Here is an 18050-nt window from a genome sequence, read left to right on the forward strand (position 1 = left end):
GATATGGGAGACACCCTTCCTAACTACCTCACTTTTCCCCTACTCTAGCACATTAACATGAGAAGAAATGGGTTCAGAGGCCTGGTAGAGTTTCAATATGAACTAAAGCAAATATTCGGGGACTCTTTTTTGGTAACTGGAAAGAGTGGCCTGTGTACCAAGGAGTGAGGGCAGTGGTGGTAATAGCTCAAAGGGAATAGAACACTTTTAAAGGAACAAGATATACTAATTAAAAGGTTTATACTAGCAATATGTCAGATAAAATAAAGAAAACCAATAAGGTCTTTGTGTTGACAAAATTAAAGAAAACATTTTTGGAACTATGAAGGGCAAATATACAACTATTAAAATGATGACTAATTATTTTAGTATCAAAATTAGCGTCTTTACTTACTTAACATAAAAATCTCCATAGGTCACTTTTTCTTCACACATTGTAATAGCTCAGGAATAGAAAGGAAAGGAAAATGCACAGCGGTGTTAGAAATAATTGTATCTCTAATATGAGATTTATATCACTTTTCTAAATTCTTAATTAGATGTTTAAGTAATTTCAAAATTTCTTGTTTTAAAACTTCGTTTTTTCATAGTTTTTCACTAGGAAATCTGAGTGTGATCTTAGCTATTCATAGAGAACAAAGGTCCTTTTAAGCAACAGTGTGTCATAAAATACATAAGGCTTCATTTAATATTTTCAGTATGTTCTGTGACTTTCAGTGAAATGACATATAACAAAACCAATTTTAGCATAAGCTAATTGGTATAAACAAGAGTTATGTTTCAATGGCATCTCATCAAAATTTTTACAAAAAAACGTTGAATGAAACTATGTCATTTGAAGTCCCCTTTTACGACTGGTGACTTAAATTTAAAGTTTGAATACTTAGTTGTAATCCAGAGACTATGTAATTGTATATCAGTTTTTAAAAATCAAACCATAATTCAGTTAAAGAATATTTTATCTCAAATTGCATGAAGAGGGTCACATTATGGACTAGATGATAAAATGTAATTTAAGTCTGGATAGATATAGATTCACATAATAGAAACCTTTAAAGAAATTGGTAATAAATAAAATTATTAAAGCAGGGCATAGTGAGAAAACAACCCTTTACTTCTGTTTCCAAAAGCAATAAGATCTATGCATCACTATCCATTTGGTGGCATTCTCAGTTGTATAGTTTCAAACAAACTTAACAGCTTTTTTAACATTTTCCTACATGTTGTAGAGACTCTGTTCTGTAATTTTACTCATCTAGAAGAAAGACCTTGGATACAGTTTGTTTAATCTGCTAAAACCTGTGATTTGGAATAATAAAGTAAGGATATTCTGGAATTATTCTATCGAACATCTCAGAAGCGTGGAATCAGAGGAGAAATGAGGAAAAAAAAAATGTTTACAGTTTTTCATCATTCTACTTTCAATTTACTCAGAAAATTAGAGATGTATTGGACTTTAGAAATTCCATCCTAAACATTAAGAACATTTTTCTATGTGATGCAAACCAGAGGCACCAAAACATTTTTTTAAAGAATTACATGTTTAATATTTCAAATAAGCATTGACAAAATCATCATGAGATATATCAGGATTTGTTGGTCTCTTTTGAATTAATATGAGGGGACAGACTTTTTCCCCCCCATGCTTAAGAGAGTCTGAGGTTCTTAATAAAGCCCATTTAGTGAGCTAAAGTAACCTGACACAGATCAATAGTAAGATGTTGAATGTATTACTGGAATAAAATGTCAGATCACATATTGAATGGTATTTTCTCTATCAAATTGATATCCTTTGTGTAGTATGTGTTATCACTGAGTTCCTTAAAATGGCTTATGACTATCTGATCCTCAAAATAGTTTCAGTAGCTTAAATAGAGTCCCCTATTGCTAGATACTAGTAGCTCACTGCAGATTAGGTTCATGCTTCCTCCCAATGGAACGCTAGTTGCCTGCAGGAAGCAATGGTGCCTGACAATTCACTGACATTTGTGCCTAATAGTCCTTGTCCTCTGAATGTATTGAATGCCTCTCAAGTTTTACTGCATGCCTACTATGTTCCATGCACTGAGATGGGCTCCAAAAGCAATATGCTGAATTACACACATTTTCTGCTTTTAAGGGACTTTCCAATTTAGGGTTTAAAATAACTGTCCTTTGTTATCTTTTTTTGGCATAGATGTACTTTTGATGTACACAGCCTAATATGTCTTCACTGGGAAACGGTGTAAAACAAATTATGAGGGCTACTGTAGTGATTTCATGTCTCTATATATTTCAGTACTAGCCCAAAATTGATAATCATATTGTGAAAATAAAAGAGGAAATTCAATATAGTTGAAAAGGATGTTCTGGGGTTCATTGTATTTTAAAGTTGCTTTCAGGCTGATAGAAATTTTCTTCTGACTTATCTCCTACATAGTCCTTACTATCCTGACATACTTGAAAATATACTGTGTTCATTGATGCATAAGGAAATAGAGTTCGAACAAATATGGGAGATGGAATTGCAGGGTTACTAGCAAAGTGTCAGGTCCTGTAGAGAACTGATAAGGACAAGGTTTAAATAAAGGAAGCTGTCCATCTAGCAGTGGTATTAAGAAGAAAGTACAAAATTAAACTGCCAAATAGTAACCCTTTAATCACACTGAAGCCTTAACCTCCTTGTTAAAAAAAAAAAAAAAAAAAAATATATATATATATATATATATATATATATATATATATATATATATATATATATAAACTTCAGTAGCACACAAACCATATTGCTACTGAAGTTAATTAAAGACGTAGTGCATGTTAAGGGATGTTAAGATAGCTTCTGTTTACTGCCAAACATTTGAATGGAATAAATACACACACTTAGGAGGTGAGATGTTTAATGTTTTGCTTTAATATTAAAAATATACATCAACATATTCAGCATGGACTGAGTATTTTAAACTCCCTTCAGAATTTTTTATTGTAATTAAAAGTAAATTATTGTTTCATTTTTATTACTGATTTAATTCAAGTGACATGAATTATGCAAGCACATTAACAGAATATTAGTTTTACACTTAGGGCTTTTCCTAGATGGGAAAATTCTGTTCGCAATAAACTGAAACCTTTAAAAACCGGTTTTATGTATTATTATTACCCATTAACTAAAAATGTTGATTTGTTAATTTTTACAGATGTTGAAATAACCTATATATTCAGTAAGGAAAAAAGTGGAAATAATAAAAATAAAATTAAAAAATCTGATGCATGTTGCTATCACACACCTAACTCTACTATTTTACTAAGAAACTGTGTGTGTGTGTGTGTGTGTGTGTGTGTGTGTGTGTGTGTGTGTGTATGCAATGCTAAATAATATAAAACTAATTTGGGAAACTTATAGTATCAGATAATAAAAATTTATGTGTATTTTGTGAATATCGTACAACTTTTCATTGTTATTGAACTACATTTGGCTTTATGCTGTGGGATTTCACAGACAAACTACGAATGAAAAAGCAATGCAAAATTTAATATTTACTAGCTATACAGGAAAGGTTATGTCTTTCTACACTGTAACTCACATATGCTTTCTGAGTTTCCAAGTAAGGAAAATCTCTCAGGTCTCATAGTTAACTTTGCTCCCTTAAAAAAATCTTCTTTTGTTTTATTTTATCATTGATCGTAGTCTTGTAATTGTTTACATTTTCATCCAATTTGGGTACTGAGAAGGCAGGAACTGAATCGTATTTTACCATACCAACTGTGCAAAAAACATGATATTTATTCTTCTGCGTTAATCTTATAGTTTGACTATATTTTCTCAGGATTAGTTCCCCTGCACTCCAATCCCAAAACATCTATTAACTTGGTTCTATTGCATTTAAGGGACAGTGTAGTGTAGTGTGTAGAATTTAACATAAAAAATATCTAGGGGCCGGCCCAGGGGCTCAGGCGGTTAGAGCTCCGTGCTCCTAAATCTGAAGGCAGCCGGCTCGATTCCCACATGGGCCAGTGGCCTCTCAACCACAAGATTGCCAGTTCAATTCCTTGAGTCCCACAAGGGATGGTGGGCAGTGCCCCCTGCAACTAAGTTTGAACACAGCACCTTGAGCTAAGCTGCCTCTGAGCTCCCAGATGGCTCAGTTGGTTGGAGCACATCCTCTCAACCACAAAGTTGCCAGTTCGACTCCTGCAAGGGATGGTGGGCTGCAACCCCTGCAACTAGCATTGGCAACTGGACCTGGAGCTGAGCTGCGCCCTCCACAACTAAGACTGAAAGGACAATAGCTTGAAGCTGAATGGCACCGTCCACAACCCTCCACAACTAGGATTGAAAGGACAATGACTTGACTTGGAAAAAAGTCCTGGAAGTACACACTGTTCCCCAATAAAGTCCTGTCCCCCACCCCCCTGCAATAAAATCTAAAAAAAAAAAAAAAATCTAGGATTTTCTTCAACCTTCATCAGGACTGATATTTAACCAAATGTCATTATGAGGTTGGCAGCCCAATGTTCATTCTGGGCATTTATTCTAATTTGCATGTATCAATTTCTTACTTCTCATTAAGAATTTTGATTATACCCCTGGGCTCTCCCATTTTATAGTTTGAGATCTTGGTCAAATTATTTAACTTTATGGAGTCTTAAGATTATTCAACTGTTGGAAAGGGAAAATAACAATGTCTAAGTAAGAGGGTTGTTTTAAGGAGTAAATGAACAAATAAAATTCAATAGATTTAATATAGTCCTTAACACATTGTAAGCACTCAATTGCAATGATTCTTCATAATAGATATAAGTTTCTTCAAATTTTTTGCACCATTTGTTATAGAAAAGGAAGATGAACACAGAACTGGGAAGGGAATAATGACTTTGTTCATCAAACATTTATTACTTTTTACTCCAATTTATTATATGCTTCAGTATTACAATATGATTTATAATTCATATGTATGATTCAGTGTACCTTTCTTAGTGGTACATGCTTTTCTAATTAATATGTATGATTCATGTACCTTTTTAGTGGTACATGCTTTTATTTTTTTAAAGGTACTTGTAATTTTATTATCTTATATATTTCAGGTGTGTTTTTATAGTGTATTACATTCATTATTTTAGCATCTCTTATCTCATTTGATCTACACAGCCACATTCTGAGATGGGCACTTAGTCAAATATTATTGTCATATATAGAAATGAAAACACCTTAACACAGAGGTCAATGGAATTTCATAGATGTGAAACCATGGTCCAGTTTTCCTAATGACATTTCAACATCCTTTCTCTTAGCGTTAAAGTTATTCATATTTCTGTCTGATTAATATGAGAGGTAATGTTACTTTTCTGTGCTGATGTTATTACCACATTGAGTAAAAAATGTGACCTTGCATTGACGTAGTACCAACTGCCATCAACTATAACTTTTTTTACAATTAGTTTTCTTTTACACAAACCATAAATAACCTGAGGGAAGTATATAGTGCTACTCAAATGGAGAATATTTGTGCTTGATTATAGCACTATTGAAAATGTTAATTATCCTCAGAATTGGACATTCATAATTCAATAACTTTGCAATTTTAAATATAATTTTGTTTACTATCTGTATCTAAATAAGAAGGCACATTAAAAAAACACTGCACATGTTATATTATTTAGCTTTTTAAGATGTTTCACACACATCTCAATTATATCTCATAATATTCAGCTTTATCTTGCAGTTGGGAAAACTGAAGTGCCAACTTTATATATGGGTCTAAATAATACATACATTTTAAAATAGTACTTTACTTGAGTTTTAACTATCTCTCAATACTTTTTGTTTAAAATTTAGTAAATTGAAGCTATTTGCAGATAGCATGTGAGAGAAAACAACTATAAACCAGTAAATGAACAAAACCAAGCAAACAAAATGACCCTTGTCATGGCACCCCTCTTAAGACTTCCAAAAATTACCATATTGCCTGGTTTGCCATCTTTGTTGAGATTACTTCCCCTTCGTGCTTGAGAAATGAAATTTATAATGAGAATCCTCAGCACTGTAATTTTAAAAGCTTTGTTTTCCTCAGATAAAGGATGGTAAGGACTACTCAACAAGGAAAACAGATTTGAGCCATGAGTGAATTGCATGTTTGAGATACCCTAAAGGTACATTGATCCCTGAGCTGTTTAGACTGTGTACTTCAACTTTCTTCTCAGGCACATTGTAGCTACTATTGCACTCCTGTCACATTCATCAACAACAGAAATTATAGCCAAATGTCATTCATAGAAGTCTGATATGTTTCCTGCTCCATCCTTTCTTCTTCTCTGGAGAAGTGCTTCAGAGTAGTGAGAGGAGAGGATAATGTAGAATAAAAAATTTTAAAAAATCAATAAGGAAACTTTAAAGAAGAGTAATGGAAGTCGATCTTGTAAGAATTGTAAAAATCATTTTACATTTGTTTAATATATAATATCTTCATTTCTGATACATTCAACTCTGCAAAATGTAAACAATATTTTCAAAGATATACATTAATTATTTTCATGTGTTTTCCTGAGTTATATAGTCTACCTTCTGATTAATGGACATTTTTGACTAAAGGGTAAATTTGACTAATCCAAGAACTATGTAATATAATGGTTTTTTTTGACAAATTATTATTTTATTTATCGAATTATACTAAAAAAAACTTGTTTTATGGCCTAAACAAAACAAAACAAAAAAAACCTCATGCTTTGAAATATTTAATTTAAATTTTGCTTCACAAAATCGCTTAAAATAGCTTCCAAGTAAAATACATAAGTGAAGAAAAATAAGGTAATAGTAATATGGTATAACTGGATGTACTAGGGTGGCGTGTTGGGAAAGGATTTCACACTTGTTGGAAAATTAAATGTATACTGACTCAGAAACACTTTGTAACTATTGGACTTCTAGTTTGTAGCGGCTAAGAAACATTGATAATGAGTACTGACTGTTAGATAAGAAGATTTCAAGAAATATGTGAATGCTTGTAGTCAGAAAATGAAATTGGTAATCTCTGAAAGATGACCTATAATGATAGCAGAAAGGGAATGAGATAACATATCAAACATATTTTGAGAACCAAGATAGTGCTCTGAAAAATATAATCTGTTAAACAAAAAACAGGCAATTTATAAGGCCTGGAATACAGAGGAAGTGGGTAGGATAGCCACACGCATAGGTGGGATGGTAGAACAGCCAATCTGAGCAGAATAAAATGTCACAATTGCTGACATTGTTTCCCACATCACAACAATCCAACATCGTGCATGAAATATTTAAGGACCCCAAGATGAAGCAACTTTGTAGATAACTTCAATATGAACTATACTATACTATACTACACTATTGCTATAAAATCTGTTCAGTGATAAGTAATATTTTCTTATATGTACTTATCCCTTTCAATCTCCCCTCTATTTTTCCCATTGAAGTAGAATATAAAAGAAGAAAAATCTGAAAGATTTCAAAGACAGAAGTCACAAGATTATAACTTCAGTCTTAGTTTCATTCCTAAGTATCTATGGTGTATAAGGTTTTGAAATTCATATATAAAAGACCCAAAAAGCACATTCACATTCAAATCCACAACACCCATGGTATGATTTGCACCATAAGTAAATGTCATAAGATTCTGTTTGTTTTCATAAAAATGACATGCCAGTTTGTTTTAGTAACTTCTTAGTCAATAAAGCAAAAACAACAAAAAATCCCACAAAAACAGAAACAAAAAAACACACAGTCATTTATGTTATAAAATAAACACAGATATTTTGCTCAGAATTAACATGGATTTTTGATATTAAAATCTGAGAGGAATATTTTTTGAAATATTTTTGAATAAATACTTGTAAGGTACTTTGTGATGTACTTCATGCATCCTCACTAACATGCAAAAAAGTGCATATAATAGTGCATTACAGAACTCCTTTTTCTTTTGTCTGATTTAAGTTCAAGTGATGAAGTTGTATTCAAATGTGTTAAAAAACAGAATATTAAATTCAGGAATCAAACTCAATTGGGTTCAGTGTACATTTAATTTAAAAGGAATATTATTGTCTATGCTGAATTTAGTCTACATGTTGCACCTAAAGGTGTCTATCCTAAAGTACTTAATTCTGTAATGGACAAACAAACATATCTGTGGTAGTTCTAATATACAGATTGTCAAATTATGTTACTTACAGTGGAAGTTTGGAAAACTTGTATGAGTTGATCATTTTTATTTTTTATTTATCTCACAACCAAAATATCCTTGAGTATTGAGTGACACCTGTTTTAGATTACTCTCTCTAGCAAGTTCTCGGAGTGGGGAAAAAATCTATATATTTGATTAGGGATAGAGTTATAAATTATGATATACTAAACATAAAAAATATAATTTATCACTAAAGCCAAGAAAGTTAAACACCTGTGCATGAATGTGTGTCAAGGGAATGTTCAGAGAAAGTCAAGATTTTTACTCACCAAACAATTTCCTGCTCTTTCCAAATGATAGTTATGTAAGATTAGTAGGTTTAAAATGATTAAGTAAATGACAATTACTGACATTTTTGGTTTGACCTGATACCCAGTGGATCTTCTAAAGGGTGGGTAGCAATAGAAACATGACAGCTTTTCCTTTTGCAATTACTTTTTTACTAGCCCTTGCATAGATATTTTCCTGACTTTTCTAATGGTGAGCCCTTGAACTCCAGATATACTCGTACTCAAAAAACATAAACTGTGCTTTTCTTGTAGCTGGAAGGCATGTATGACATTTTTTATTGGTTAATAAGCTCTAAGATTATAGAATTTCCCAGGTATAACTTGTCATTCTGTTTCCTAAAACTGGTTTGCTATAATTTTTAGAGGACAGCCAGTATATTCTTCAGAGAAAAAGTGAGGGAGAGAGAGAGACAGACAGACAGACAGACACAAGGGTGCCAATAATAGCACATATTCGAATAAGGAATAATTTGATGGCAGCAAAAGTCCTAATTGCAGTAAAAATAAATTTATTTTGGTAACTGTCAAAAAGACATGTAAGCTTACTAAAAATAATAAACTGATATTAACCACATTACCTAACTCTCTTGCCTTTTTGGAAACTCTCAAAAAATCCTATGAATGTATTAACATAAATAATTATTAAATAAATAAATGACAAAGACTATACAAATCTGCCATGTAGAATTTCAAGTCACTTATGGAATTAATCTGCACTCAAGGAGATAGAGCCTAACTTCTCACTGCTTAAGTGTGTCTGTGGACCTACTTCCATAGAGCACAGTATGCAAAAGGGGGATAAAAAAGTAATTTCACAGTGAAGAAACCTGACAAATACTACCTCAGCCAAGTGATCAAAATTGACATCAACTTTGATTAAGTCATGTTGATAGATAATGATGTAATGAGACTCAGAGCCCATAATCCCCATGTAATCATAATTAGACAAATTCCAATTAAGGGACATTCTACAAAATACTTAACCAGTACTCCTCAAAACTGTCAAAGCCATCAAAAACAAGGAAAGTGTGAGAAACTGTCACAGCCAAGAGGAGCCTAAAGACATGTAATGACAAGATGAAGTTGAAGTGTGTTATCCTGCGTGGGATCCTGGAACAGAAAGAACACATTCAACTGGGGGGGGAAAAAAAAAAAAGAAAAAAGGAAATGTGAGTAAAGTATGAACTTAGGTTCATAAAAGTATAACAATATTGGTTTATTAATTTAACACGCGTACCATACTAATGTAAAATGTTAATAACTTGGGAAAACAGGTGTGTACTACATGAGAAATCTCTACAATCTTTGCAAGTTTTCTATAAATCTAAAAGTATTCTAAGACACAAAACTTAATTTTCATTCCCTATGAACTACTAAAATATTAATTTTTAATTTTGTTTTAATTTCTAGTTTGACAATAATAGTCTTTCTTTCCATTAAAGATAGATAGGTAGATAGATAGTCACATAGATACATAGATATAGATAAAATAATTAATTTACTTTATGGGATTTAGGATAAGTTTTTGCACCTATCTGATAAAACACATATTTTTTCAATGTAACTGAGTTTATAAATTAAATATGGTTATATGTCACAGTTTTTTAAATATGATACCACTTGCCTATTAAATAATAAAACAGCATAGATTTATAGTCTTCTATAATCTTTGCTTTTCCTCCCTACTTTATTTTACATATTTTCATTCCATTGCAGTATAAATTTAACTATATTCTTTTATAGAAATTCAGGGTTTAAGTCAACTTATACATGTTTGGAACACTCAATAGCTTTAGCATTTACTTAAAGTGAGACTATAGATAAATGTAGCACATATTGGAGGCACCCTATTCAAAAGTCATCTCCTTCTTATTACCCCAGTTGACTCAAAGGAGGGTTACTCTAATTCTATAATTCTAATTTACATAGGGTCAAAATCAAGCGTTGGGGTATTAACCCATTACTAATTATTGAGTTAGGCATAGTCATATGATAACAGTTTTTGCCAAGAAAACACAGAAAGAAAACTTTGGGGGAACTTTTAGTAAAGATTTCTTCAATGATGCAAAGAAATATACATGAAGGAATAGTTCCTCTTCTGATGAGTTTTCCTGTCTGAATCTGGAGCTTGAAACTATGGCAACCATGAAGAAATAGCTTGTCACTTGAGATGACGGCTATTTCCTGATGATGTTTTCAGCCTTTCAATTAATTAGTCCTGGAGACAACTTTCCTCTACAGTTGTCAAGAGAGATAATAAATATTTCCTTATTATCTGAGAAAATTTTCTCTGGGTTATCTGCTACTATATTCATATGCTCCTTAGGTATCCAAAGTTTCATCTAGGTATGAGATATTTATAAGCCAATTTTCTATGACATCTAAGGTAAAACCATGTAGATTTTCCCTCTTAGTAAACCTAAAGCCATTTGAGAATATTATGCCTTGAAAGTTAATTTTGAATGAAAGTATAGACTTGCTACTTTCTTTTTCATTAACAGAATTCATGTTTTTTGTTTTGTTTTGTTTTTGTTTTTGTGTTTTGGTTCACTTTGAAGTCAAATACTTGGCAGATTTTTGCCTTTTACCATCTAAGCTTGTCAGAGAAATAGTCAGGTTATAACTATGAAGAAATATACCATGCATGATGTAGCTCAATTTGTGTTCATTCAAGCTCAACATTCGCTAATATTCCATTTGTGCCTTCCGGCTTTTACAAATGGACCCTCTCATTGGATACATTCCAAGTTGAAAAAAATATAGAACAATTTTAATTCTTAGCAACAAACATTGCTTATATCTTCCAAATTTGCATGATTAGTTACCAATAGGTAAATTTTTAAAATTAGTCTACAGATAATCTGTGAAAATTCAAGCTTTTCCTTTTTTCTGTTTCTTTTTCCTTCTTTTTCCTTTTTCTTTCTTTCTTTTCTTTTTTTTTTCTTTTTTTTTTTTTTTTTTGTTTCCAGAAAAGGAAGGAGATATGCCCTGTTAAAATTTTATCTAAATTATCATGAAGTACCGGAATAGACCCAGTATTTGAATTTGGACTGAATAATTGTTTGTTTTTACAAATAGCTTTCATATCCTATACCTTATCACACTGACATAATATCTCTGAATCACTTTTCAAGTGTTGACCTGGGAAGATAAAGAGATAAACATACAGACACACGCACACACACGTTATTTTATATGTTAAATTTACACTTATAAGATTATTTTAACAATATGGTGATCATGATAATAGCATATGTGAAGTTTCTGCGACTGTAATATTGCTATATATTGCTAGCTTTAAGGAAAAAAAAACATAATGCACAATGTCTCAAATTATAATATCCTATCTGTGGTTTTTGTGAATAAAGTTTGAATTAAAGATTTCTAATATATAGTGATAGTTGTAGTGATACCTCATTGACTTTTAAGTTTCATTCACCTAAGCGCTAATGATGTTGAGCATTTTCTATCCATGTATCTTCGTTTGTAAAATGTCTATTTAGATACCTTGTCTATTTTTAATTTTTTCTTATTATTGATAGCGTTTTTAAATTATTTTTTATGTATTTTGGATACAAGTGCTAATCAGACATATGATTTTTCAAACATATTTTCCATTCTATTATTCTATTGTTCCTTTAATATTCTCACTTGCAGTGAATTTTATGAAGTTCAATTTAACAATTTTTTCTTGTGGATTATGCCTTCAATGTTTTAAGAAATATTTAATTAATTTAAGACCACAAAGATTTTCACCAACGTTTTCCTATAGAAGATTTGAGTTTTAGGTTTTACATTTAGGACTATGATCCATTTTGAGTAAATTTTATATATTATGTGGGGTATGGATTAAAGTACAAGTTTTTGTACGTGATCATCTGACTGTACACTGTACACTGACTGCAAAATGTGTTCAAAGACTATCCTTTCTCAGCTGAATTGCCTTTGAAAAAACTAGTTGTTTATGTATGAATTATTCTATTTAAAGTTTTTCCTTGTTGTTTTTTAATCTATTTGTCTATGTTTAGACTAATACAAATCAATTTTACTTACTGTAGCTTTGTAATAAGTTTTAAAATCTTGTAGTATTGTTATTCCCGCTTGGTTCTTTTCCAAAATTGTTTTGGTTTGTCTAGATCCATTGAATCTAGATCAAAAAGAATTTTAGAATTAGTTTTGCAATTTCTACAAAAAATCTGGATTTTGAACATGATTTAACAAGCATATAGATTAATTTGGGGTTATTTGAAATTTTAACAATATTGCATCTTCTACCCCATGAACACAGTATATCTCAAATTGCACTTACAACACCAACAACACTGATTAGAGTGCCATTTTGACACATTTTTAAGGATAGCCCGCCCACCCACCCCACTTTTAGTGATTCACTAGGATGGTTCATGGGATTCAGCATGTACCATACTGATGGATATTATTTTTTATGGCAAAAGGATACAGAGCACAATCAGAAAGGGAAACAGAGCACAAGGAAAATTCCAAGGAAAACCTTGTTCCAATTTCCAAGGGTCCCCTTCCAGTAGATTCATACAAGACACACTTAATTTCCTCTGCGATGAGTTGTGACAAAGCATTTGAATTGTTGCCAAGAAGAAAAAGTTAGAGACTCGGTGCCTGGGTTTTTTTTGTTGTTGTTGTTCAGGGTTGATCACATAGATAGCCTCCGCTTAGCATATACCAAAATTTCAGTCTCCCAAGAGGAAAGCCATTTTCACCGTATACCATATTGTTTATACAACAGTTTATGCACAGTGGGCCATTTGTATTAGTGGTGAGAACCCTCTTGACATCTAAGTTCTCATGTATAAGTCAAGGGCAGATCTTGCTAACAGACCTTTTCAAGAACAACAGTTCAGGCCTACTATGTTAATTATTTTCTGTACAAGTACTATTGAGAACAATTAGTTAATTAAAACTAAAGAAAATCACTCTCCCAATGTTCTGAAATCATGGTAAAATGAAATCTATAAAAGCCATACCATTTTTGTTTATCCCTTTTATCTGATTTTCACAAGATTTATGCTAAGAAGCATGCAAACATCTTCTTAATTATCTTACTAAAAATGTTAGGCAAAATTTCTCTGAAGATCTTAAATCATGACTATATTTTAAGAATATATACGAGATCTGACAATGAAGTTCGTGAACTTGCCACCATGCACTTACATTGGCAGCACTGTACAAACAGCTCGGTAAGGTTTCATAACCTTGGTATATCAGTGGCTGACAGCTGTGTTTGTGTCAATGTGTGGTGGTGTCTTGATGAGTGGCGTTCATTATTGTTGTTGCATGTGCTGTCACGAGAATGTCTGAGCTTGAATTAGAGCTATGGGCAAACATTAAATTTCTTGTTAAACTTGGCAAGAGTGGAAGTGAAATCAGGGACATATTAGTCCAAGTTTATGGGCATAATGCCATAAAGAAAACAGCAGTGTACAAATGGATTCAACGTTTTTCTGAGAATAGAGAACGTATCACTGATGAAGAGAGGTCAGGATGGCCAGTAGCAAGCAGAACTGACAAAAACATTACAAAAATTCATTGAATCATGAGTCAAAATCATCCGCTGACTGTGAGAAGCATAGCAGACCAAGTAAACATCGATAGAGAAACAATTAGGAAAATCTTAACTGAAAATCTTGGCATGAGAGAGATGTGTGCAAAAATGGTCCCAAAGGAGCTCACAGATGAACAAAAGCAAAGGAGAGAAAACATTTGCCAAGACCTATTGGAGAGACAAGATGATGTTTTGGGCTGTGTTATCACTGGTGATGAAACATGGATGTACAACCAAAGAACAACCATATTTCCTGATGAACTGGATACAGATGTTTTAACTGAAACTTCATTTGTATGTACTAGTTGATTTTGAACATTTAATGAAGTAAAAATGATCAGAGTATCTGAATATATATATTTTCCAAAGAAGACATACTGATGACCAACAGTTTCATGAAGAGATGATCACCATTACTTATCAGGGAACTGGAAATTAAAATGACAGTGAGATGTCACCTCACACCTGTTCAGATTGGCTATTATCAGAAACAAACAAACAAACAAACAAAACCCACAAATAATAAATGTTTGTAAGAATGTGGAGGAGAAAAGGGAAACCTTGTGCATGTTGGTAAGTTTGTAAATTGGTGCAGCCACTATGGAAAACAGTATGGCGTTTCCTCAAAAAGTTATAAATTAAATAAAACTATAAATTAAATAAAAATAAAACTATTATACAACCCAGAAATTCCACTTCTGGATATTTATTTGAAAAAAAATGAAAATGAAAACACTAATTTGAAAAAATATATGCACTTCTATGTTCATTGCAGAGTAAGTTACCACAGCTAAGATATGAAAGCAATGTAGGTGTCCATCTGTAGATGAATGGATAAGTACACGTGGTGTATATTTACAGTGGAATACAGTCAGCCATAAAAAATAATGAAATCTTGCCAACATGAATGAACTTAGAAGGTATTATGCTAAGAGAAGTAAGTCAGACTGAGGACTAATACCATATTATTTCACTTATAGGTGGAATCTAAAAAAAAAAAAAACAAACAAGCAAAACAAAACAGAAACAGATTTATACAGACAGAGAGCAAACTGATGATTGCCAGAGTGGAGGGGTGGAGGATGGGTGAAAAAAGTGAAGGGTAATAAAAGGTACACACTTCCAGGTATAAAATAAGTCACAGGGATTTAATGTTCACCATAAAGAATATAGCCAATAATATTGTATTAACTCTGTATGGTGACTGACATTTACTAGTGATCACTTCTTTAGGTATACAAATGCTGAATAACAGTGTTGTACACCTGACACTAATATAATAGTGTAAGTTAACTATAATTTTTAAAATGCAAAGTGCTTAAAACAATTGCTGGCCTTTAGAGAGATATATTTATCTTGATTATCCCTCTAGGTTTGTATTGTTTCTAGTAGATTGGCCTGTTTTGAGTAATAAAATTGGACATGTTATTTCATGCTGCAAACAGAGTTTCATAATTCTCTTCACTTAATGTTTAGGTTGCTTGGAATTAAAGGAAGACACCATTGAAAATCTTCTCGCTGCAGCATGCCTTCTTCAGCTTCCTCAAGTAGTAGAAGTGTGCTGCCATTTCCTCATGAAGCTTTTGCATCCATCTAACTGCTTAGGAATTCGAGCATTTGCAGATGCTCAAGGATGCATTGAATTAATGAAGGTGGCTCACAGCTACACAATGGTAAGGAAATTTAATATTTTAATAATAGAGACATAGCTGTATTGTCAGAAGTTAAAATAATTACCATCATTGCATTGAATAACCTTTTAAAGTTTAACATGAGTTTATATGCTTGATATGTTTTTATTATGGAATGTAATCTAATACATTATATAATGGACTTTAGTATTAATTTATGGCTTTGTTTACATTTTATAGGATATATATAATTTTCAGGATTTTAAGAGTTTTTTAAATGAATTGTTCTTAATTGCTCCTGGCATATTTATCTTTTTACATCCACTTCCACAGCTTCTCTTTCTTTTTTCTTTTCTGTTTTTTGTTTGTTTGTTTTTTCAGCTAGCAGTCTGTGCCATAATTTTATTTTTTTGCATTTTTCTTACAAACTCTCCACTATGGACTGAGTTGTTCCAACCAAAATTTAAGGTTGAAGTATTACTCTCAAGGCAATGGTATATGGAGAAGGGGAATTTGGGAGGTAATTAGGTTCAGATAAGGTCACAAAGGTGGGGACCTTATGTTGAGATTAGTGATCTTATAAGAAGAGACACCAGAGAGTTTGCTTCTTCTCTCTTTCCATCTTGAGAGGACACAGTGAGAAGGTAGTCGTTTGCAAGGCCGGAAGGGAGCCCTTACCAGGGAACCCAGTCTACCTATACATTGATCTTAGACTTCCCACCTTTCAGAATATAAGAAGTAAATTCCTGTTGTTTAAGCCACCCACTCTGTGGTATTTTGCGATGGCAGCCCAAGCTGACTATCTCGCTTTTCATCATAGCATATTATGTTTGGCATGACTTTGCCTTTATCAGTTGTGGAGAAAAATCATAATTATAGTGTATATTTTAAAGTATTTATCAGTATAGTGAATATTGGATTTCAGAACTCCTGGAAACTTCTGTACTAAGGGAAAATATTTAGATATATAGACAAACTGATCTTTTTTTTTTTAAATTTGATTTTCAGTATCATTTTCATAATGGGCTTAAATTGAGTGGATATCACTCAGTAAGTACCCCTACAATAATTTTAGCTTATTTTATATATTTATCTTTAGTTTATATATGTGTGTGTATATGTATGTGTGTACGAGTATGTATTTTTAACAGCTTTGTAGAGATATAACAAATCATTTGAATTGTACACTTTAAATGCGTGAACTTTAAGGTGTGGCAGTTTTTTAATATTATCTTTACTCTAGAATAAAATCATCCATTAAAATAGTTTTATATCTATCATAGATCATATTTCATACCCTAGAAATAATCATTCCAAAAACATTTAATACAGTCCCTGGTATATAGTAGGCCTATATAAAATGCCAACCACTTCTGCTATTTTTACTATTATTAACATTATTAATGATTTGATTATTATTGAAATAACCAATTATAAACTGTAGAACTTTCCCTTTCCAACTCAAAAGAAGAATTCATGTAAGATAAATCTCATTAAGCTTTATAGTTGCTATTTATTAAAAAGTTCTTATTTAGAGATTTAATATCTTTTCAAATAATTAATGACAGTCAGCCATTTAAAAGCCTTGCAATTGTTATTCTAAGACAGAATTTCAATATTAAGTTAATTTTCTCCTTTAATCCTTTAAGCAGATTAGTAAATTAAATGAAAATATAGCAATAAAAGGAAGTAGATATATCCTTTGTAATGCTTTGTTAGATTCTTCTTTCAAAATATTCCACAACAGGGCGCAATGCTACTATTGAAATTATATGAACCATGTGAAACCAATGTAAACAAATACTTCATTAACTGAAATATCAAAGTCCAACTGCACTCATTTAATTATGCACATTTCATTACAATTAGGAGTTCCCAGTTTAGATAAGCCAAAAAATAATATGCCTCCATAACCAGAGGGATAATGGTCCCTTCTGGTGGAGTTTGGAATTATTAATTTAGCAATCAAAATGTGTTTTTTTGTTTTGTTTTGTTTTGTTTTTTGCAGTTGCTTAGACTGGTCTGCAATTTGTCACACAATAGTAACAATGTCTTTTCTTTAGTTAGTTTAAAATTATACCTTACAGTAAAATACTATACTTAAAAGAGAAACAGAGAAGACTTCTAGCTAAGATACTCAACATTCTAAATAACTCTATTTTATTTATTTATTTTTTAACTGAATGGATTATATGTTGTGTCATGTCTGCTGAAATTTAAATGAGTTAAATTTTTTTGGAAGCATGGAACTCCACTGTTCTCCTATTTCTCCTGGGTTACTATTTTAGTGAAGAAAGGTACTGATTACTTGTGTTTCTAGACCACTATTTTCTCTCAGTTCCAACACTTTAAAAAGAGGGCC

General features: G+C 31.9%; 1 protein-coding gene across 1 annotated transcript in view; it reads left to right on the forward strand.

The window, feature by feature from the left end:
- KLHL1 (kelch like family member 1) overlaps positions 1-18050 on the forward strand; it is a 305504-nt gene that overhangs the window by 112202 nt on the left and 175252 nt on the right. The window contains exon 4 of the mRNA XM_019751890.3: positions 15534-15730. Within this exon, the coding sequence (XP_019607449.1) occupies positions 15534-15730 (197 nt within the window). The remainder of the gene's footprint in view (positions 1-15533; positions 15731-18050) is intronic.

Source organism: Rhinolophus sinicus, chromosome 16, assembly GCF_057876585.1.
Source record: "Rhinolophus sinicus isolate RSI-liver-muscle chromosome 16, RSI-T2T, whole genome shotgun sequence".
In the NCBI taxonomy this organism is placed as follows: domain Eukaryota; kingdom Metazoa; phylum Chordata; class Mammalia; order Chiroptera; family Rhinolophidae; genus Rhinolophus; species Rhinolophus sinicus.